The sequence below is a fragment of the Macrosteles quadrilineatus genome, unplaced genomic scaffold, assembly GCF_028750875.1.
Source record: "Macrosteles quadrilineatus isolate MER2022 unplaced genomic scaffold, UCM_ALF_1.0 Scaffold_8__2_contigs__length_117827958, whole genome shotgun sequence".
Taxonomy (NCBI): Eukaryota; Metazoa; Arthropoda; class Insecta; order Hemiptera; family Cicadellidae; genus Macrosteles; species Macrosteles quadrilineatus.
The window spans coordinates 31,569,649-31,592,950 of NW_026542601.1; the positions used below are offsets into that span (position 1 = coordinate 31,569,649).

The 23,302-nt window shown below is 31.9% G+C and overlaps 1 protein-coding gene across 1 annotated transcript; it reads left to right on the forward strand.

Moving 5' to 3' along the window:
- Positions 1 to 3,297: 3,297 nt before the first annotated feature.
- On the forward strand, positions 3,298 to 20,888 carry LOC129001627 (uncharacterized). Its single transcript, XM_054428994.1, has 6 exons — positions 3,298 to 3,587; positions 16,753 to 16,958; positions 17,241 to 17,376; positions 18,228 to 18,361; positions 19,415 to 19,637; positions 20,380 to 20,888. Exons 1-6 carry the CDS (start codon positions 3,524 to 3,526, stop codon positions 20,466 to 20,468), a joined length of 852 nt encoding a protein of 283 aa, XP_054284969.1. The 5' UTR covers positions 3,298 to 3,523; the 3' UTR covers positions 20,469 to 20,888.
- Positions 20,889 to 23,302: the final 2,414 nt, after the last annotated feature.

Below are 23,302 nucleotides of genomic sequence, written 5' to 3' on the forward strand. Positions count from 1 at the left end.
TACGTGCTATTATTTATCACAAAATAAAAGAGATTACGTCATCATCTTTGCATCAATACACTGTGTATCGAAATTTTGCTGCACATAATCCCAAGTCAATGGTGAAAGTAAAATATGCCCAATATTAAACTAAATGTGGCTGTGTAGAAGATTATGGTTCTAGCCATAACAGATTTTCCGTTTTTCATCAACTTCAACAATTACAGAGCTTAAAACTCTAAACTCTATTGTTCTAGATGGAAATTGTTTTTAGATTAATATTATAGACTGAATCGAACCGGTTTGTTTGACTCATATCTAAATTGAATTCCCCTTTACTTATTGGAAGCTATCATGCAAGACACTGAATTGAAAACTAAATGAAAGTTCAAAGGGAATCCAATACAGAGCAGAGTCGAAACTACTGCGAACATAAAATAAGCAACGTGTAAAATTCCTTTTAGATTCAATATAATTATCATTACTAAAAGAACATTATGTGGTTTAAACCGGTTTTTGTACAAAGTTTAAAATGCTTTTACATTAAATTTATTTTATAGAAACCTGTTGATAAAGCAGCAATTCCAGTAAATAATCGTAGTTTCCATAAGAAATAGTACATTTCTCCCTAATATAAGTCTATCTAAACTTAGCTGTACAAATTAACTATTTTTATAATTAGTTGGTTGAGGGACTGAGGGTATAGAATACAATATGTTATTTTAAAAATGAAATATATTGAGATGTATAAGATTTTATACCTAAAGTTTTTGTAGGGAACACTTAATATACCCCAATCGCTATAAAAAATGGTATAAAAATGTAGTTCAAAATCAAAATGGAAAATTCTTTTTAGAAAATCTTTCTTACGAAAATTATTGTTCTGCAGATTTTTAGCATAAAAACATTGGATGCGGTATTTCTGTAATGGAAATACATCAAGACAGATACCGTAACTAATTTTAATAACACTTAAGGTAAGACAGGCGTCAAAATGTTTTTTTTTACAAAATTTTTTTTCATTGTTTATTTTGGTAGACCTGTTTTTTTGTTTCCATAGATACCAAAAACAATATAAAAATAATAATACATCTATGTTTTATAAGAGTTTTTCTGAATCTTTACAAACTCCGTTTTGTCAATATTCATAAATCGTCTTTTTTATTTTCTCGCCATTTTCCGAAAGTTGAGGTTTTTAACACTTCGGTACACTTTTTGGCAATATTTATGAACCAATTCGAACAATCTTTTTGTTTACTTGTTCCTTGTAATGTTTTCTATAGAAATAGGAACCAGTTTTTGTGTTGTTCAAAAAGTCTTTTTTATATGGCTTTTTATGTGTAGTAAAAAATGTAAACAAATCAATAAACAACAATAATCCATAAACATTTTATTACTCAACCAAATTTACTTTTGGTTCCTATTGTTGCTCTTTACTATGGCTAGAATAAGCCCAGAAAAAATCAGCTACATATGTTAATATTTGTAAAAGTTATGTTTACCTAAAATATATGAATTTAACATGGGCGAGATAGGGACGCCCGTCTTACCTTAAGGCAATGTCTATTTAATAATATTACTATTTCGAAAACGAATAACTTAAGGTTGTCATTAGTTAAGCTCTTGTTGATAAATTAGTCTGGTGACGATGTTTGTTGCGATCTAACTCAGGGATAAAACTGGTTAGTATGCAAGTAAACTTATACGGTAAATCTACAAAGTTTGCATATGAGTACGCTTAATTCAAACCTTACGCGCCTCATACATTTTGTAGTTGACTGTGGAGGAGTTAAAAAAATATGGCCGGAATATAGTGAACCCTTTTATGGAATGAAATAACAAAATCACACAAATAAACCTGCAATTTACCTTTAGTTAATATGAGATAAGTTATTCCATAAAAAAATCATGGAAACTCGCATGGAAGGTATTTTACCGACTTTGTAGTAAATTGAACAATAAAGGAGGAAATTAAAAATATTTCAAATCAGTTAAGAATCACTAGTATTTACATTGTTAAGTAAACGTTTATGTTGTACTGTGTGATTTAGGAGGTTTTTATATGGAAGGTTGCGTGAAACAGACTTCATTCGAAATATAAAGCTTTCTGGTCACGCCAATGTAACTGAGTTTACAATTTCTCGCCTAAAATGACTCGATACAACATTTTCAACCACCAGTAAAGGCTATTTGTATAAAACCCAAGGTTTTCATTTCATTAGACAGTCAAATTAATAGATTTTTAATGTGCCAATTGCGAGCTAAAATAATTGTTGGTTTTAAACAATCACGAAAAATTTATTTATTTTTCTGTAAGGCTATGATTGCTCTTAACATATTTTCTAACACCACAATTACCTATTCGCAGATAAAACAATTTTGTTTGCAAATCAAGAAAGAACTTTAAACTAAGGGGATGATTCTAAGTTTTTGAAATGTTTAATACTTGTAAAAACACAGTTTTCGAAACAAAATTCTCCAAAGTATTTACCAGGTTCTTGAGAAGTATTTATGTCTAGGATCAAAGGCATTCCTTCTCTCTGTGGAATTCATATCAGCGCAGAGTTCCTCGCAACTATTTTCTAAGTAAATATCAAAACTGTAATACCTCGAGGTTGTTTGAGTTTACAAAATGTTTTAACTTAAAAAAATTCCCTTTAATTTCTTAAAGTGCTTTCAAAAGTAATGTTTTTACTGGGATGAAATACCTCGAACATCACCGAGAGATGTGAAATCTATAACTAAGGTGTTATCTTCTTATATATTAAAACGTGACAGGGGTTTTTTTTTAATTTCACGATTCAGAATCAACCACTTTACGGATTTTTGTGTTGAAGTAATAACTTTAAGTTTTTAAGTTTATAGAGATTAGGTTGTAATTTTTTTAATGTCTAGTAGCCATTACATTAACCTTAAATATGTACCATATATAGTTATCATTCTTTAAAAGCTCTTAAACCTTAATCACTATTTCAACCAGTCAGCAAAAAAAAAAATTAGCAGTGAATTCAAACAATTGATGCTACAGAATAACAGAATTATTGAAAATCACAAGTGAATAGCCAATCAAAAACGAACAATTGAGAGAATATTGCGAAATAAAGTTACAAGAATTGATAATCAAGATGTATTTTAATCCTATCAGCTCTATTGGTGCATTAAGCGCATAATGGAGCAGTAGAAGGATTTAGCGGTAGAGAGAGAGGAGGGAGAATTCGAAAGGGATAGAAGGGGGTTGTGAAGGGGATAGAAGGGGGTTGGGAGGATACTACCGGTGAAGCTGCATCTCAGTTTGAGTCGGAATTTCGAGCTGAAAATACCTTGATACAAAGCGTAAACCATTTTGGAAGTTCCGGGGACGATTTTCGAGTAGCAATTTTTTGATGTGACAGTTATTTTCAAAAGCCAAAAATATTTTTAGATAAAAATTGAGTCCACCGTTTATGTCTTGATGAAAATAAATTTGTGGTAAAAGTTTACGGTCGGGATGCGTTTATTAAAGTAGACTAAAAGACAATTTTTTTGCGTTACAAGAGGATTATTTATGTACGGTGGATTGGATTTTACTACAATGAAACACGTTTTCATCATGATGTTTGTGATACAAGGTATGTATTTAAATTTAGTTGCACAAATATTTCAGTATAAACGTATACTAACAAAAAAGTATGTGTTCATCTATATGATCTTCACCTACGGTAAACTTTGATACAAATATGTTCGAAAATCTAGTTAAAATAAAAAGTCTTTTGATGAAAACACCGATATTAAAAAAAAGGTATAGTGATCAAAACTAACCTTATAATGAATTTGAGTTATGCAGTTGTCAATTACAACCAACTCAAAACTAATAAAGAGGTGATGATATTTATAATAATAAATTTATATTCTCCTCACCTTTGGTAAGCGTTTATTTATATATTTTAGGAATAGAACTTGTTCTGTACAACCCACCTACCAACAAACCATTTTACTACCTTCTCCTTGAAAATTCAAAATATTATTCAACAGTACTCAAATATTTGAAAATAATTCTGATATATTCTCTTGGCTAGGTAACAAAATCAAATACATTCCATTGTTGTTTTTACACTGGGTTTTCATTAGCCATTTAATAATTCACATACAAAAAAGAGTACAAATACAATAGATCTTGTCAACTTTGTAATACATAGCTACATAAAATAAGAAATTATAATGTGAGTCAGGTACGGTATGGTAGGCTATTGACTTATGGACTATTAAACATGAATCATAAATAATTTATGGACAAAACCATGAATAAACATTTTAGAACAAAATAACAACAAATCAAGCCTAAACTATAAAAATGCACAGCAAAAACCAACGTGCTAAATAATAATAATAAAAGTGGCGCTTTTATATAGTTTTTTTTACTATATTACCACGTACGAGTTTAATCAAACTCAATAACTTATCTTTAGTAATATAGGACTAAATTTGCAGTCTGTGCACTACCAACGATATAAATAACTCAGTTGTTATATCACCAAGTAGTTATTTACATCGTTGTGCACTACCGACTCTCCAAAGTTTCAGATATTGAAAATTGTAAACAAACAAATAAAGGATTAATTCAACGATTTCAACAATACTCCAGTTTTACGTCTGTGATTATGTATTATGAATGATTAAATTACTAGCCAAAAATGAACCATTAAAAGATCTGCATTTACATTCCATGAGTTAACATGTAAATATGAACGAGAGTAAATTGAATTTGTTGAATGTATAATTCAGTGACATAAACTCAATTAGGACTTGTCAAAACTGTAAACGAACATCCAATATGGTAATTCGATTTCCATTTGCGAGGTTTGTATCGTATTATTGGTAAAAATCCCATGTTACAATAAACCCTGACGTCAGTGTCGCCCAAAGTTGATCATACATTGGTGTTCATTGTCTACACATGTTCCATGAGCAGCGAACAGGTAAATCCACACAAAATGGCTGACCATTTACTTCAACTTTAGATGCAACTTTTATTATTCTTCAATTGTAAAATATAAACTATCTTTTGTTAGAGTGTTTTATGTCAAGTAATGCGTGCTTATGGGTAAATTTTATAGTGTTAGCTTAAGTTATCAAAATTGTAACAAAGGGAGTACGATAAAGGGAGAACAACAAAACAAAAGTATCAATGTATATACGTATACCTCATGATTCACTTGGGTGATAAATCCGGAGGTAAATAATATGTAATTATTATTTCTTAACAATCAAGATACAACGCCACCGGGTGCATTTTAACCCCAAGAACGGACGGAGGTGTTATTGTAGAATGAACTAAGAAACAGTTTTCAGTTTTGTGATTGTCTCAAATCAGCTGTTTCTTGAACCAAAGCCATTAGCTTGGCTCAGTTTAGGATCAGAAAAATTCCTTTAAACCGTTGGCCTTTTACTAGGAAACTCTGTGACCCATCAGATCCACAGCTATGTGTAATGCCTTATTATTGACCACAAGAAACACCACAAAGTGGTTACCATTAGAAAATAACTTACCAGCAGCGGTAGGTTTTGTTGTTATTTTAGACAAGGGGCTTAGACTACCGGGGAAGTTTAGGTCATTTATAAAAAAGTATTTACGTCATTGTAAAACTACGTGGTTCATATTATCAAATAGTTAAAACTATAATCTTCCAGTTTTGATATAGAATATTTACTTAAATAGAATATACTTAGATATAAAATACTTACTTCCAAAAAATTTAAAGATAACCTCTCACAACTACTTCAAACTTCTTGAACATTTTTAATTTACTAAGGGAAAAAGCAGCTGTAGCAAGTAAGTGATTTAATCGACTCATCTATTACGATTGTGTTAGTATACTATTTACTATTGTATCGATGTTGAACTATTTACAATAAAGCAACAATTAACTGCAATCAATAGATACTTTCGAAACATAAAATTTGGTTTATAATCGAAATGTACAACTGAGATGTACAACAGCTGATTTTTACTCCCTAGGGGCTAAAACAATTTTACTCCCTAGAGAGTATAAATCCTACTTTAGACCCGCAACGCATGCATTAAAAACGGCTGTTTTTGCTGCAGTATTATGAAAAACAAAATTACATTGTCATATGCTTTAACTATGGTAACAAGTCATGTGATGGAAAACCAAAAAGCGATCCATCTTAACTGACTAATGTGCACAAACATAAAATTATTTTGATACAGTTTACCCAGAAGATCTTTAAGTTGTTTATTATAAAGTTAATCGTTTTTGTTTTTGAAAATATTAATTTAATTTTAACTCGAAAATGACAGGAAACCTATGCTTTTACCACATTCAATCTACCTAAGTAACGTGGAAGCTGAAATAAACAAATCATAACAGAGACGTAACCAAGCTCGGCTCCTAAGTAGGGTTGATTCCAACCCAACTCCATCTCCGCTTTCATCAACAAAGTGGTCTCATTCGAGGAAACCCAACCATGTATAACTTGGGTTGACGCCAAACTTACTAACTAACTCGGTTTTGTCGCCAGTAAATATTGTTTGTTAATTAGCTGCTATCTGGCTGCTGGGCTTTTATTTGTTTTGAGAAAAAAATGTTTATACTTTTTCGTAAGTTAGTTTATTTAAGAAAATATTAATGTTATAAATTGAGATGCAACTTTGTGAAATGAAGGCTTGCTTTAAACCTGTTTAAATCTAGTGTCATTTAACTGTTATTTTTATCACGACACGTCTTTTTGGAGAAAAAATCTACTAAATCGACAAAATTGTGAAAATTATGGAGACAATTGTTTGATTCTAAAACTGTAATACTCTTTTGATTCATCGGGGGAGCGAGTGGGTCTAGTGGTAGACCACGGAGCCTCAGAGCCAGAGGTTGCGGGTTTGAATCCCGCCAATCACCAATATGTATGTGACAATGCCGCAACCCCTCTAGGACTAACCTGAATGTATAACAGTCCCGAGCTAGAACTAGAGTCCTAGGAGGTGAAGGTGGTACATAAATAAACCTTTGATCAATCGCGTTATTCTCAAAAGTTAAGGTCACGAGAGTATTTCTACACCTAGTTGATCTTCACAAAGTTTTGAAGCTGTGTGTGTTCAAATGTTGTACATTTGTAAGAGTATTAAGTACTCTCTATACCTAATACGCAGGAATAAGCTACTTGCTTTGGATTACAAAACCAAATTTTTTATACTTTAACTTTCTATGATTAGTGTAGACATTTCATACAAAAATATAAACATTAATACATCTCTTAGCTTTTTAAAGCAGGATTTCAAATCAAAAGAGTAAAGTATTCCTTAACACACTAAACAAAAACTTTATTAATGGGAATATCAAACCTTACTATATTTTTGGAAGGGGAAAACACTATTCAAAATCATTAAAAAATAACAGATTCAACTAGACTACTACAAAAATAGTTTTAAGAAACCGTTTCTGTTGCTGAAAGGATTTTAGAGACCAAGAATTTGTAAGAAAATCATCTTTCCTAAACAGTAAGCAGCAAAGAACGCGTTCAATCACTTAACAAGATTATCGATTGTTCCCCTCGGAGATGTTTGGAAGTAACGAAATGAGAAATTATAAAGTGGAAATTCTCAAGATATAAATGTAAATTAGGTTCAGAGTTTTTAAAGCAAACTTTCCTCATAAAACTCTTATTTTAATGCGGATATCCTGAGGGAATCAGGCTTTTTGGAATTTCTAACATTTCAAATGTTTTCACAAACCTCCCTAAGCTGAAATTACTTTCACTAAACATTAATTATTTTTATGAAAAATATTGAATTTCTTCAAGATCGTATTGATTGATAATATAATGTAATATCAGAATTTGTGAAAACATTAATTCGTACAATATTTTCTCAGGTGCCGGTGGGTTATGTTTCGTACATATATTTGAAGCTTTTTTAGGTATGTATACAAAACCTAATAATTACAAAAGCTTAAATAGCAAAAGTTATATTTTCCAGAGAAATAAAAATGTTTTCCAATGAATCTAAAATTGAGTAGTTTGAGAGATTGTTTCTATATTTCAAACCCCTTAGTGCAGTGAACTCATTTGATAGGTGTGCTTTTTCTAGTAATTTGAGCACAGAACTTCTGTCCAGCAGTGTTAGGTTAAACCCCATCAATCACCAACGAATTTTAACAACGTGATAAAGCAGTGATCCTAAAGGCTCGAAGCCCACAAATTATATAAAAGAATATACTTCTTAGAATAATTAAATTTTCCCTGCAATTGAATAATCCCTTCCTTTATAGTAAATACGACTTTAATTTTCATGGGTCTTATAACACCAAACTTGCCTTTGGCTCGCTGAGGCCCCAGACCCCCTTTTAGTCATGACGAGAAATGGTCACAGGGGTCACAGAATGTCGTCCGCAAAATTTTATTCCGTGTTAAAAACAACCTTAACTTGGCTGGTGTTTTTGGGCAGAGGGGTCGTTTGTGGGGAATAGCAAACAGGAGCTATCTAAACTTGTCGAACTATAATAACTGTAATCATCAATATTATTAGGGATTGAACTGGTCTAGTGGTAAAGTGTGGAACTTTGGTCTCCGAGGTTCCGGGTTCCAATCCTGCCAATGCCCAACCAATCACCAATGCATTTTATTTAAGCCACAACCTCTAGGCCTGAAGTAATGTAAAAAAATCGCGGGCTGAATCCCAGTTAGTTATTTATAACAACCCGCTATAACAAAAACCATTCAGTCATTAATTTTTCACACTTACATATACTACTTTATGTATTCTTTAAAAAGGATTTTACCCCTAAACATAAATATCACTCCGTAAACATTTGATTAACAAGCACATATAGTGTACACATTAATCCCCGGTATTAATTACATCTTAGCTGTTCCTAATAATTAAATTTATACTGTTATGTCATAAAAAGCGGGTATCAAATTACACAAGGTCAATCATTGTGTACTTTAGTAAACGTATTTTTGATTGTTTTAGCTGCATACACATATTGTATTGAATTGACAAAGGTGAATCAAATTCGATAGACATATCGAAGATTGGAGAATTGGGGGTAAACTATAAACATACAATATTTGAACAAAGAGGAAGAACTAGATTATACGTAGTAATAATTTTCACTGTAGGGAACAAAATCATGTAAAATTACATTATCATATTGTCTACCTATATTCAAAGGCATTGATAATGAGCGATAGCATTAAATGGAACTAGGTGAACAGAGAATACAAAGCTTATTTTACATTCAGTTCCTCTACAATCAAATCCTTTGGCAACTAACCATGTATAACTTGGACCGTCGCCAGCAACTGTGTTGATTAAATTTGTTAATGTAAATTACCAAGATCTGCCAAACAAAATAATATGATTTCAACTACTTTCGGACTCAGAAATTACCAATGCTATGCACCAGAGAAAAACGTACCAGTGACTAAAATGAATAACATGAATAAAATTTCATGTTATTATAATTTTATTTGAGAACCTTGCTGGTAAAATTTAGTTGCATCTTAGGTTAAGATAATGCAATTTTTATTTTGGATTTTTTTTGACGCCTGTGATGGTTTGATTTAATCATGGATCTATTTGGACTTTTTCGTAAAATGCTTGGTTTGATAAAAAATTTTTAAGTTTTAAATTTTTAATCTTTACATAAACAAATAAAATTTACTGTAATAGGTTTGAGAGAATGTTGTCAGTATAATTCTATAAAAGACTTAAAAATGAAATATTGATCAATGTGTAAATTAATAATAAAACTTAATTAATGGTTATAGAATTTCTGTGATTCATTCCCTCAATGATAAATTATCATATAAAATTTGATTCCACCAAATTGTCATAGCCACTAAATTTTGAGACAGAACCAACACCATGCAGTAATGTAGTATTTTGTGTACAGGCTATTTATATAAAGATAGATTATAAATATGTTTCTGATTCAGCTAGTACTAATGAAATCCTAAACAAAGGTGTTTTTAACTTGATAACTGGAATGCATTGTACTTAAAGAATGAAACATTTTTGTGTCGACTGAAATACGACCAACGGTTTAAATATAAACTAAATTTGCACAAAGGACGATGCATTGAGCGAAATAGTTTATAGTTAACTTATCTTAGTGCTAATAACTTTAAGTATAAATATATATAACTTCATTTACACTGCGTCTTAGTACGTGAGTTACGAGAGAAATCTATTTTATTTATTTTCTTAGCTGTTGGAGGAACTTAAGTCAAACTCTGAGAGTGAAAATCGTCCTTCGGACTCAACTTGTGACTTTGACAGCTAGACAAAGAACAGGCAGGAAACTGTTCAGTAAAAGTCTGTACTTTGCAGCAGCGATGAGTCTTTTGTTCTTTTTTGTACTTTCACATTTTCTCAATGTATGGCCATAGTTAAAGGTAATTTTGATAAAATGAATTTTATATTTTTTTATACATACACTGACTGCATGTATCTATTAAACTAGCTACTACTTGTTAACAATCCATTATCATAAAATTACAAACAACCTCACTATAATTTAGTTGAGCAAAAACACTACGTTTTGTTGACTTTTATGTATTGAATATTGTAAAATTGGCGTGAGGAAAATTGTTTTTCTACTAAATAAATTCTTTTAAAAACTACCAAAATAAAACAATGCGTTATTTTGTGCGTGTCAGTTGGTAAAAATGGTTTATTTTCGGTATTAGTCTGTCAAATAGAATGCACGATTCTTTACTTTTATAACTATTTTAGAGTGCATTTTCTTATTTTAAATATAAAAATGTTCCATCTTTTATTTTTACCTAGAAAAAAAAAAATGATAAAGCAACCCCCAAAGCTAAGCCTCCAATTGTAAAACTGACAAAATGCAACATAACTCAAAGGCTCGCATTGTACAGCACACTGCCTATGGCCTTATTCCAAACAACACAACGTCAAAAGTTGTTTTCGTTGTCTTGTGTTTTTTGTTTGCTCGAATGAACGCAAAACTCTAAAATATGACACTTCCAACAGATTATTATCGGGTTTTTTGTAAAAGCTTGATATATTTATCTGTAAAATGGCGATCCCCTTTGAATTTTTAGCTTTATAAATTAAATAATATTTTTATGTCGTTAATTATAATTGAGGCTTAGTAATAACAGCTGGAACCAATTTTTCTCACAACCATACTACTACTAGTAAGATATCTTATACCCATTACCTTACAAATAAAATTAAACTTTAGCAATTTATCAGCACGTTAGTGCAATAATCATGTTAAGATTAAATTAAAAACCTGAGTATATACCTACGGTATCAGATTTAACGGAAAGATTGCACACATCCCTAATGACAAATCCGTTCAATCGCCTAAAGATCAGCTTATTTAACACAAATAGCTTATGTGTATTTACTTACGTCTTACTTCTTACTACTGCTTACTTCTTGGAAATCTTCATATCCCGAAATAATATTTGTGTAAGCGTTTTTAAGGCTAAGAAGACCTAAGTCGTGTCAAAAGGTTGACAGCTTAAGCGAAAGAAGCTTTACCCGTCAACTCTAGCTTTCAATAAGCTTACCACGACGTTGGATATTTCCAGAATGTATCTGGTAATATCTGTCAACTGGACAAGGGAGGTTGAGCTAAGGTGACATGGGTATTGGGAGTTCACCATTGATAATTCAAGCTTTTGAAATATACGTCAAAGATATATATCAGAGGGATTTTATATGTTCCTTCTAACCTATTGACACAACAATGTATAACAAATATATACTTGTAATTGTAAACTGTTTGTAACAAAATGGTTGAAAATTTGACAAGTATTGTAGAAGAATGTTCAAAATGTTTAAAGTGTGAAATAAAACTGCTGTTTAGAACTAAATTAAACTGTAAAATCTTACTTTTATTAACTTCTTCTTATATAAAGCCAGTATAAATGTAACCTAATAAACAAAATTAGGCCCCTAATACTGTACATTTTTAGTGTTTAACTTATCAACTTATGCTAAAAACTCCTAAAAATACCTTATCGGTTACAATAGTAGCCTTTGAATCAGAAGGTTACCGGTTCAATGGAGAAGAGAACAAGAAAGTCAAATGTTTTTTTTAGATAGCATTATTAGTTTAAAATAAAGACGATAAAAAAACTATTGTCTTGCTAAATACGATCTAAACTTTCCTTATCTCAATGTAGTCTAAGTAAAATGTAAAGTAGTCCTTATCTCAAACTAGTCTAAGTAAAATGTAAAGAGTAAAAGTAAAAAGCAAAAAATTAACATTACACACTAAGAGATACGCTGATACGTTGCTGAACAAATATATACCCAACAATTTTACTTCGAGCAATTATTATGGATGGGAAACCAATAACAATAATGTTCATGATAACATAGGATATTTGGTTTATTTTACAGTTATTATAAATGTTCAATTGAGATGGGGACGCCACCTAGGTGCATATTTTGTCCAAAATATGACTGAAATATATGATTAGAATGTAGTGAGATGATCTGCGCAGCTTTTTTACTGACAAGACCAACTGAATTATTATCCAAGATCATATCATTTAAGCCCGGTGATTAGGAACAGTTGAGCCCAGTTTTGAACTATCAAAAAGCTACTGACTTTTCTCAGGATCAATCCGGCAACGTTTTGTATGTTAGGTGAGCACTATACCCGATTTAACTACCCTTTTGAAAATGATGACGACGATGAAGATAGCTAGTTCTTTTATATTAAAATAAATATGTATCTACGTTGTTTGCACTTTGAATTGTAAACATAGATTAAACACAGATCACATTTTTTAAGATAAGAAATATGCTGCTTTTCTCAAATAAGTTTTGTAAGCAAATGTGTTTAGGTAGCTTAGCATACATAAATCCAAATATTAAATCTAACAATCCCTAATGTACCAGTTGAAACAGTTCCCCAATAGTTTGGAGCTAAATTATATTCAAAGTGATAAATTTAACATCGGAGAACTAACAAGCCAGTATCACAAGGGCTGGCTGAAATCCAACATAATACTCTGCTGAATACCACCTAATCAGAGAATGACCTTTGTTGATGAGAAGAGGGATGAGGAGTGGGGGGGAGATAGAAAAGGGGGGGGGATAATAAGCCACAAGTGAAACCAGAACTTAACTCTGAGGTTGTTGTACTTTGTTTTCCTTGTTAATTGTTTGATGATAAGGAAACTTCCACCCCATTCAACACCTTTCGTAACAACGTAATTATTCAATCATAAACTTTGTTTTGTTGATTGGATTGTGTTAACAGTGAATTAAGATTTTGTTGGGAGGAGGATATCATTATGTAATTATTTGATTTGTCCAAATATATTATTTAATGTTAATATTTAACTGAAATTTGAGTTTCACTGAATATTTATACAGTACTATGTGTCTAATGAGATAAAAAATTAAAAATTATGAGGAAAGAAACAATTCAAGGAATATTTTACAATTCATTAAAAACAAATGCATACTTTCTTATTTAAAAGGAGTAGTAAAACTAGAATAATACCTTAAAAAATGATAAGGTACTCCCCAGTAACAAAAAATTGAGTTGGAGTCTGTTCTCCTTAGCCTCCTCCTTAGATATATAATTTTAAAACTTCACTATTCTATTTTCCCTTTTGGTAGAGCATACACTTTGACACTTATATCAATTCAACATAACATATAGGCCAAAAACTCTTATACACTCTTATAACACTTATAACATTATACTAATCGAAGTATGTTACGTACTGTATCTTATAATTGCATTGTTAAGTTGATTTGGTTATAAAACGTTTCGTAAAGCTTTCAGCAAAACCTTTGTAAAACGATAACACCCAATAAAAACAGGATGTAATATATTTCAGATTTTAAAAGAGTTTTAAAATTTCAGCTTATGGTGGATTCCAACCCATTGGGCCTTGTCATTATCATGCACTAAATGCCTATTTCCATTGAATTTGACAAGGACCTCAGTGATATTTGTCCTACGTTTAAATAAAATTGTTCTCTCATTTATTTATTTAATTCATATGTTAATTTATGATTAACATTATAATTAATGTTTTTTCTTCTACAATCCTAAACGTTTTCCCTCACTCATTGGTAAAATGAAACGTCATATGAAGCAAATGATGCATTACTCCCCATAAAAAATACACGTAATTCATAAAATATAAAAAATAATAGTATCAGAGTACAAGTGTTTTTAAATAAAAATACAGGTAGTTTCTAAGCATTTTCACAGTGATAAAAACATTAGGAAAACTTTTACCCAAGTATGAAATTAAAAAAAATAAAAATACGCCATAAAACACATTGGCTAGTATACTATTTTACTTAATTTAAGGACGGATAATCTAAGAAAGTTAATCTAAAAAAAAAAAAAAAATACACATTTACTAGTTTCTTTGATGGACAAAATTATTTAAGTGGCACGAAAAACTGACTTTAAGGCAATCATTAAACTTACGATGTAAAATATTCATATTGACTTACTAATGCAGACGTCTGATAAGTGATCTATGCCATTAAACTATGTCGGGTGTAATTCCATCTACGACTTTTACCGAAACAATACTGCAGAATGTCTCCTCAACACTAATGGCAACATCTACGTATCTCAAACAAAGATGTCGCTGACAGTTATGGTGACGTATTGTCTGCTATTGTTCACACTCTATGCAGTAACATTAGACACGTTTTCACACTTTCTTTTACTGCTGTCGTAGAAATATCTCCCGGGCAGTTATTTTTAGATATTATCTCTTGTTTTTCATTATCTATGCAGTGAAATCACATTACTTTAGTCACAACGGCAATAAATGTGTAGCAGAAATGACGGCAATCGTTCATAAATTATCTAGTAACACTAGACACGTTTTTACACGTTCTATTACAGTTCTCATAATATTATGGCTTGGTCAGTTATGATAACACATTGTTTGCTATTGTTTACATACCACGCAGTAGATATTATACATGCATACTTTTTTATAGTAGTTTCAAACATAATGATGGTGATAATTTAATTTGATGAAGTCATTTCCTAATTTTCTTAATTATCAAACACCACCATGCTTTCATTATTTCAAATTTTTTATCCGTTATAAGATTTAATATAAAAACATCAACGAGAATAAAAATGAAACCTTTAGTTTAATGGAGTGTACTTCTGTAACATCCTCAAACAACAGTATCTGTTACAGTTATGGTAACATATTGTCTGCTTCTGTTTACACTCTAGGCAATTGTACGAGACACTTTTCACAATTTATTTTACAGTTCTTGTTTAGAGATGACTTTGATAGTAACAATGACAGAAAGGTGGCAATCTTCGCACACTAGGCAGTTATTGCACTCGTTTTTGCAATTTTAGAACACATATCATACAATAATATCCTTGAATGTTTCGTGAAAATGATTGATCACCCCACATTATTAGACACTATTTTTATAAAAGAGGTTTTAACAAAGACTACGCATATCGTTTATATGGTTGCAGTAAATTACATATTATCAGACAGACATTTAGACAAAAAAATTAATGGGTTAGGCTATTGAGTATAAACCTTTAACTGTTATACTTCCTAGACTTAATACTAAGGCTTGCTTTCTTGAACTGTTGTCTGTTATTTCGTCCTATATACTACCTTTATGTAGTTTGTAGAGCGTTGTATAGCTAATTCTGTTTCAAGAGGGGCTCTATTTGCCTAACCGTTTCAAAACCTCACGGATAGGTTATGAAATATTTAGAAAAAGAAAAAATCCCGAACAATGATTGATTTTTGAGTATACCAATGATTTTTTATGAGTAAAAATGCATGTCCTTATTTTTCACGAGCTGCAAGGGCTGTTCAAAACCTATTAGTGGTAAACAAATAAAATTTGTTAAAAGTGTAACCACGGGACACTAGAGAACAAGAAAAATGTGACTCTGGGGTGTAATTTCAGCTTGAAGCATTAACATTTCTTCTGTCTCCAGTTTTGACCCACTCTGTTACAGCTACTGATTTTTAATTGTGTTTATACGTGTATGTGATTTCAGTTATGACATAAACTATACTTTCACCTTGATTTTATCTACACTTAATAAAATGTATTATCTTATGGAACATCTGAATCTCTACAGACTTTTATCTATCACTCTAATCTATCACTGAAAGATGTGAGACTGCATGTCCCTGAAGGTTTGAAGGCTGGTATTGGACTCTAAGGTGTAAATTTACCTTCCTAGAACCTCTCTAATGTTGTCTAGACACTACAGTTGCATCTACTGATGTTGTATGTTGGCTCTACAGGTAACCCGGGCCTATAGGATGTGACGATTTGTGTCCCTGAAGCTATAAAGGCAAGTGGAGTCTAGCGTTTGCCATAATTTTTGGCGTGTCTGTCTGTAAAGGCAAGTGTCTGACTCTGCAATGTGACTTTACTTCCCTGGAACATCTCTACTGTGTCATGTTGTATAAACACTACAGTTAAACCTAGTGATGTTGTGTGTTGTATCTACAAACTTGTCGGGCCGTAAGGATGTGACACCAGTAGGAGTGAGACTGAATCTGGGATGTGACGTCATTGCTTTTAAACATCTATACTGTGTCATGTTGTATAGACACTACAGTTAAATCTAGTGATGTGTGTTGTATCTAAAGGTTACAGTATAATGGATAGAAGATGTGGCATTAGATACATCTGACAGATTACGTCTGCTTTGAACATGAAATTTATCTACTCATGGCATGCATTCTGTAAAGATGTTTGGATAAACACACTGTTCCAACTTCTCATGAATGTTGTGTCCACAGGTTACTGGGGGCTGAAGGATGTGAGGCTGCGTGTCCCTGAAGCTGTCAAGGCAGGAGACAGTCTGACTTTAGGATGTGACTTTAGTCTCGAACATGAACATCTCTACTCGGTCAAGTTCTACCAAGGAGACACAGAGTTCTATCGCTACGTCCCAGAAGAGTCTCCACCTACAAGAGTGTTCCCGATAGAAGGAGTGACAGTTGATGTAAGTTAATTTGTTCGATAAAAGAATAGAAAAAAAAACAATTTTTGTGTAGGAAGATCTAAAATGTTATGTTATTGCAATTATAGGATTTTTTTGTTTAACATATTCCGCTCTTTCTTTCATAATCTTATTTTCAAAAAAACAAAATAATATTTACATTTAGCCATTCTTATAATTTTCTTAAAATTGTTCTCAACCCATGATTGTTGACATACAACCATGTTCAAGGTTGATGAAGGATTGTTATGATATGCAATTAAGTTGGTTACAATTGTGTCACAGATATTCAGATCCAACAGCAGCGCAGTAACACTCAGCAATGTAGATCGAGGCATGACAGGATACTACAAATGTGAAGTTTCTGCGGACGCTCCTCTTTTTCATACTGGGATACAGACAGCCTATGTTACAATCACAGGTTGGTTTAGTTGACAAGTTGGTAAGCATGATAGGAAAAAAATTCCAGTAATAATAGACCTACAAATTATTGTTAAAAGTAAATTAGGTATTAAAATAAACCAAAATAATTGAAAAATTATCGATGGTTTCTTGTGTTTGGAGGTATCCAATAAAGAGGCTGCTTCAACAAACGCATTGGCGCAGCGGTTATCAACATAATGCATGGGACCTAGCCAAGGTATACAATAATTGTAATCATTATACAGGGTGGCGCAGATGGATCGGGTGGTTTTAAAATACTTGTCAAACCGTCAATTTTAAAGGTATTGGATTGAAATAAAGTGCAAAACGTGTAGTTACAATGGAAGTTTGTTGACAAAAAATTATTTAAGTTAGTTTTTAAAAATTACATCCATCAAATGCCTTCCTTCTCGAGCGACGCATTCTTGGAGGTTCCGCATTGCTCGCTCAAGCACATCACCAGGAATTGATAAGATTTTGTTGTGAATTGCAGCCTTCAACTCCTTAATTGTCCGGGGTTTGTTCATGTAGACCCTTGCTTCAGGAGTTGAAAACTGCAATTCACAACGAAATCACATCAATTCCTGGTGATGTGCTTGAGCGAGCAATGCGGAACCTCAAGGACCGACTCCAAGAATGCGTCGCTCGAGAAGGAAGGCATTTGATGGATGTAATTTTTAAAAACTAACTTAAATAATTTTTTGTCAATTATCTTCCATTGTAACTACACGTGTTGCACTTTATTTCAATCCAATACCTTTAAAATTGACGGTTTGACAATTATTTTAAAACCACCCGATCCATCTGCGCCACCCTGTATTTTAAAGCCCAATTTTCATTTGCTTGCAGAAGAACCTTGGGCATTACCCACAATAGCATCAGAGAAATTCAAGTACAGCATAGGAGAGAAAATCAAAGCCAACTGCACATCCCAGGGTGGTCTTCCAGCGGCCAATCTAACTTGGTACATCAATGGACAACTGGTTAGTAACAATAAATTATAATGCAAAGTAATTGGGTTTTGATTCAATTCTGTAAAAACATGTGACTTGTCAAATTAATGGATATTTAGAGATGAAAATCTGTACAATCTGCAATTGCATCTTTGAGTTGAGTGTGGATATTTAGTAGTTGGATTGCAAAGTGTGACTGTATCCCACCATTAAAGATATCTTTGTGATGGTACTGTAAAAATAATTGTATTGGTTTCAGTATAATTAGTTAAAATGGTTGGTTGTCCTCTAATAATGTATAATTCGTCAATACTATACACGACCAATAATTCGTCAATATATGGGCTTCTTCAGCCTTTCAGTGATTGGATCGTATCAAACAAAGAAAATGGTCAGCTAGTATTGTACAAGAAGGAAATGATCTTACTAATTTCAGTTGGTGGCACTGAGACGCAAACTTAGATATCTTCGTTTTGATTTAATAGTCCGTCTTGTAAAAACTGAGTGACTGACTGGCATAAATACGTTTTTAAAAAGCTTCTTAATGTCGCAAATGCCTATATTTTTTTGTTAGACGGTGGACTAACCGAAGAGAAAGAGAACAACATTGATTGTTTCAGCTGGGCCAATATTATCGCATAGCTGGATTAGAAGTCCAGCGCTCATTCCGCTAGTCCAAAACATACTTGGTGCTCTAGATAAACGTTATATTCTATAATGCACAAACTGTATCTAAAATAAACTGTTATGACCATCATGAATAAAATATACAACACGCATGACTTTTGGTGAATATATATTTTCATGCTGCCTGAAACATCAGCTATATTGATTTTTTCAATGTAATTCAATTACCATAGCCTATCTGATTTAGAAAATCCATTAATTTTCGATACTGCTCTGACTTAACATTATAGCCAAGGCTTATAGTTGTTGTAGAATCCATTTTCATTCACTAGTCAAAACTGTGGAGGAAGGTTTTGGATGTGTTAATGCATTACATATTTATGTCGTCTGAATCAAACTAAATAGTTCTTTACGAGACCAAATCTTGAACATTCTTTGCCACGGTTTGTTCCGTAGGTCCACCACTCTCCATACGTCAGGATACTCCAGGACAGCTCACACGAAGGTTCAGTGTCTCAGTTGGAGGTTGCGGCCTCATCCAAAGTCTTCCTGCAGGGCAGACTGAGACTGAGATGTGACGCAGCACAGTTCACTTTGTATCGCAGGAGTGCTGAGTTGGATGTATTTGAAGACACCCCTCAGCTGGCACCAGTGTTGGGACCGACTGCTCAACATCAAGGTATTGTTTTATTTTTACTAGTTCATTTTTATCCATATTATTTTCCACGATTATTTGTGTAGGTGATAAACGGAAACGGAATCAGTAGAAATGAACGTACTTTCTTTTATTATATTTTCAACAATCCTTATCATGTAGAAGGATGAGTGGAGTCACTACAATATTTTATAGGAAAAATCACAAAAATTTCAATAGTTTTTGAACCATATATTTTACAGCAACGGTTGTTGTATCACTTTATTTAAAGTAAAAATGGCTATAGCAAACAAAGTTTAATTAAAATCGGTCATGCCGTTTTTATAAAATATGAACATTCCGCGTTATTTACAGGTTTTTTGGGAAACGCTCCATTAAAAAATCTAAATTAAAAGAAAATTAAACCTCTGGACATAAAATGGATACTTCAGTACCCAAATAAAAAATTTCATCAAAATCAGACCTTAGGTGTTGTCTGTAGCTCTGTACACATCCACACACACATATGGGTTCAGGGGTACCTAAAACGGATATGTCCACTTAAAAATCTTGACGAAAACAATACTTTCTCTGAATAATATGTAGAAGGAGTGAAATTAAAAATAACAGACTCTCAAATATTCAATAATTTAAAAGCATTTGAGTTAAGCGAAATATTTAGGAAGGGTCTTGCTAACCTTGAACTTCTACAGGTAAAATATTATTTTGACAAAACACGTGTCAATAATGTGAAAATAGCACTGTTTAAACTCTTTTTTTGTTTCAGATTCCAGCTCAGCCACAAAAAGAAGTTGTCTAAGAGGAATATTATTTAATATTATTTTGATTTCTACAGTACCATTTCTAAGTAGATAGTGATACAATCCCATTGCTAATTGAGTACGTAATGATAATCAATATTGAAATACAGCGAACAAATTTGTATAAAGTGTTTGTAGCGAAATTGCTTATTTGTTTAAGCTAGTTTCATAACTTCCAGTACAATACTAGCGCTTAAACGTGTTTAACCAGTTATATTTTTACATATATTTTATGTAAGAAGCTTTTATAATATAAACAAAGCAATAAATTAGCAGATGTTAAATAGAATGAGAAATTTGAGGGCTTACACACGTTTTAAATGACCATTATTATATTTCTTACATCTTAGGTTACAATTTATCTTTAGTCATATCATTTATGTGTAACGTTAAGGATCAGCAAATATGGACCGGTTTTAAATATACAGTACTGTTAATGGTTTTATTATAACTGTGGTATTTGCCATAAAATGTTTGATAGTATGTAGAAATCAAAAGTTTAGTTAGTTCTATTCGAATTATGAATAATATTATAATAACCAATATTATAATATCATATTATGATTATATGATGTACAAAATTTTAAAAATACGTTTCTAATGTACTTTGGACAGAAGTATTGTTGGTTTATTTCTTACGTAACTAAAAAGAATGACTAATTTAGCATATACACCATATATTGGTTATATAAGATGAGTATTTAATTTTAAACTGGTTTTGAAAGACGTTTTGACCTTTCGTTGGAATAGAAATTTTTTTTAATCTGAATCTTATAAAACCTTTCAGTATTTGTACTCATAATAAGGATTAATCTTTGAGGTTCGTTGTAAAGTAAGGATTAATCTTTGAGGTTCGTTTTAAAGTAAGATTCCCTGAGTGGTAATAATATGCAATTAAGATAATATTTGTTGTAAGAAACGGTTTTATAAAAAAAATGTTGAGAACTCGTGATTAGTGGAACATTGGCTGTTTATATTGTAAAGTATAATAATTAATATATATTTGTTAATTACGTAACGTAGAGTAAGCAAATCAAATTGAACGTTTTATATACTTATAGACGTAATAAACATATTGGTTTTCTCTTGGAGTTTTATTGATCCCAAGAGAGGATTGTTAGCTGTTACACTTAATGGGTACAAAATGGTAGCATAATATTGTCTGGTGTAAGCTTAAGCTTTTACAGTGCACACCAAAGCGCAGCTGTCACTGGAAAAATATAACTCTTTAAATTACAACTCCTTGTGTCTCTGTTCATTTTGTATAAAACATATGATTATGGGATAGTTTCTCAATTATTAACATAAATCACCGTGTGGTAATGAATTATGGCCAAAATTGTATGTAATATCAGTTTCCAACTTGTAGAATCAATTCACAACAAACAACAACATTAAATCAAACGAGCTTTTGAAGTTTACGTTACGGCCCAAGACTACACTCTATACTACAGCATGTTAGGTAGGTTTAACAGTTTCACCATAAATTTATTTTACGGTAAAATTCATGGAAGAAGAAAAAAAAATAATGATTGGTGATATCATAACTAATAGTACTAAAGTATTTAAACTACTAACTGTATTATTCAAGAGATTAATTTGCCAATAATTAATTTTGCCAACATGATCCAGGCTAAAGTATTTAAAAGATTTTTTATTGATTCATTATTTTGCTTTTTAAAACAATAAAATAGTAAACAGTTATAGCAAATTTAGGATATATCCAGAAAATATAGTTTCTATCTGAATTAAGTTAAAAAGAGTTAGGAAATAAAACATATGCTTACACTTTGATTTATAATAAATCTGCCAACCATTTTAAGTTTGTAGCTGATCGTTTGAATAAATGTTTTAACAAAATGAGAGTAGGATTTCCAAACAGAAACTCCGAAATCAAACTGCAGCGAAAGCATTACATTTTCATAATTTCGCAAAATATAATTAATTTGAACCAACTCCTCTTTGTATCCCTAAAAACAAAGATTTATAATTATCATGTCTTGTAGTTATCGCTTAAGATATTGTCAGTTTCTATGAGTCGTTTGTTTTACTATATTTGTCAACACGTATTAGTCAATTAAAATATGCTAAAATAATCCTCTATAAAACGAATGATAAAAGTTCTATGAAGCAAATGAGTACAGTTCTAAGGCAAAGTTTAAATAATTCATAGGGACACCAATTTATTTTCCAGTATTGGTTTGCGGAAAGAAGCGTTCCTTGAATACAGATCGGGCTAAACTTGTGATGTCTCTTTGTGTTTGTCTAGGGTTGTTTGATTCCATTCACCCTTGGGGACGTTTTACATACTCTCGTAGGTAAACAATTGAACGACCTTCGTGTGTTGAGTGTAATGGTTGAACCCTTTGCGATCCATTGAATCACTACTTCCATCTGTAAAGTGAATTGAGACCAGAGGGAAGTAAAATTTTACACGGTTACTAATGATACCAATTTTATCAACTTTAAAGCATATTTAGGTGTATATAGTTATTTGTGTAACTAGTGGTGAAAGTGGCACTTTGCTGCACACGAGAGCAATGTTTACGCACGAGCCGCAGGCGAGTGCGGAATGATCTCGAGTGCAGCAAAGGCCTTTTTCACTCGTGTTACACATTATATTTTTCCTACAGTCACTATAAAGCATATAAAAAATTAGTCTTTCAAACACTATACAACACGTTTTTAGGTTCAGCTGGCAACACAAATGAAATGGTGCCCTAGAGAAAGTAGTACCCGCGGTCCGTATCACTCCGCTATTTTTCCTCGGCAAGAAATGTGCTCCGCGTTTTGAGAATATAGTTCCATATGTTTTTCTAATTTGAAGTGGTTTCCGCGCCTAAAAAAATGCTTTAAAGGTATTTTCTTGTTTATTAAGATCGTAAGAAT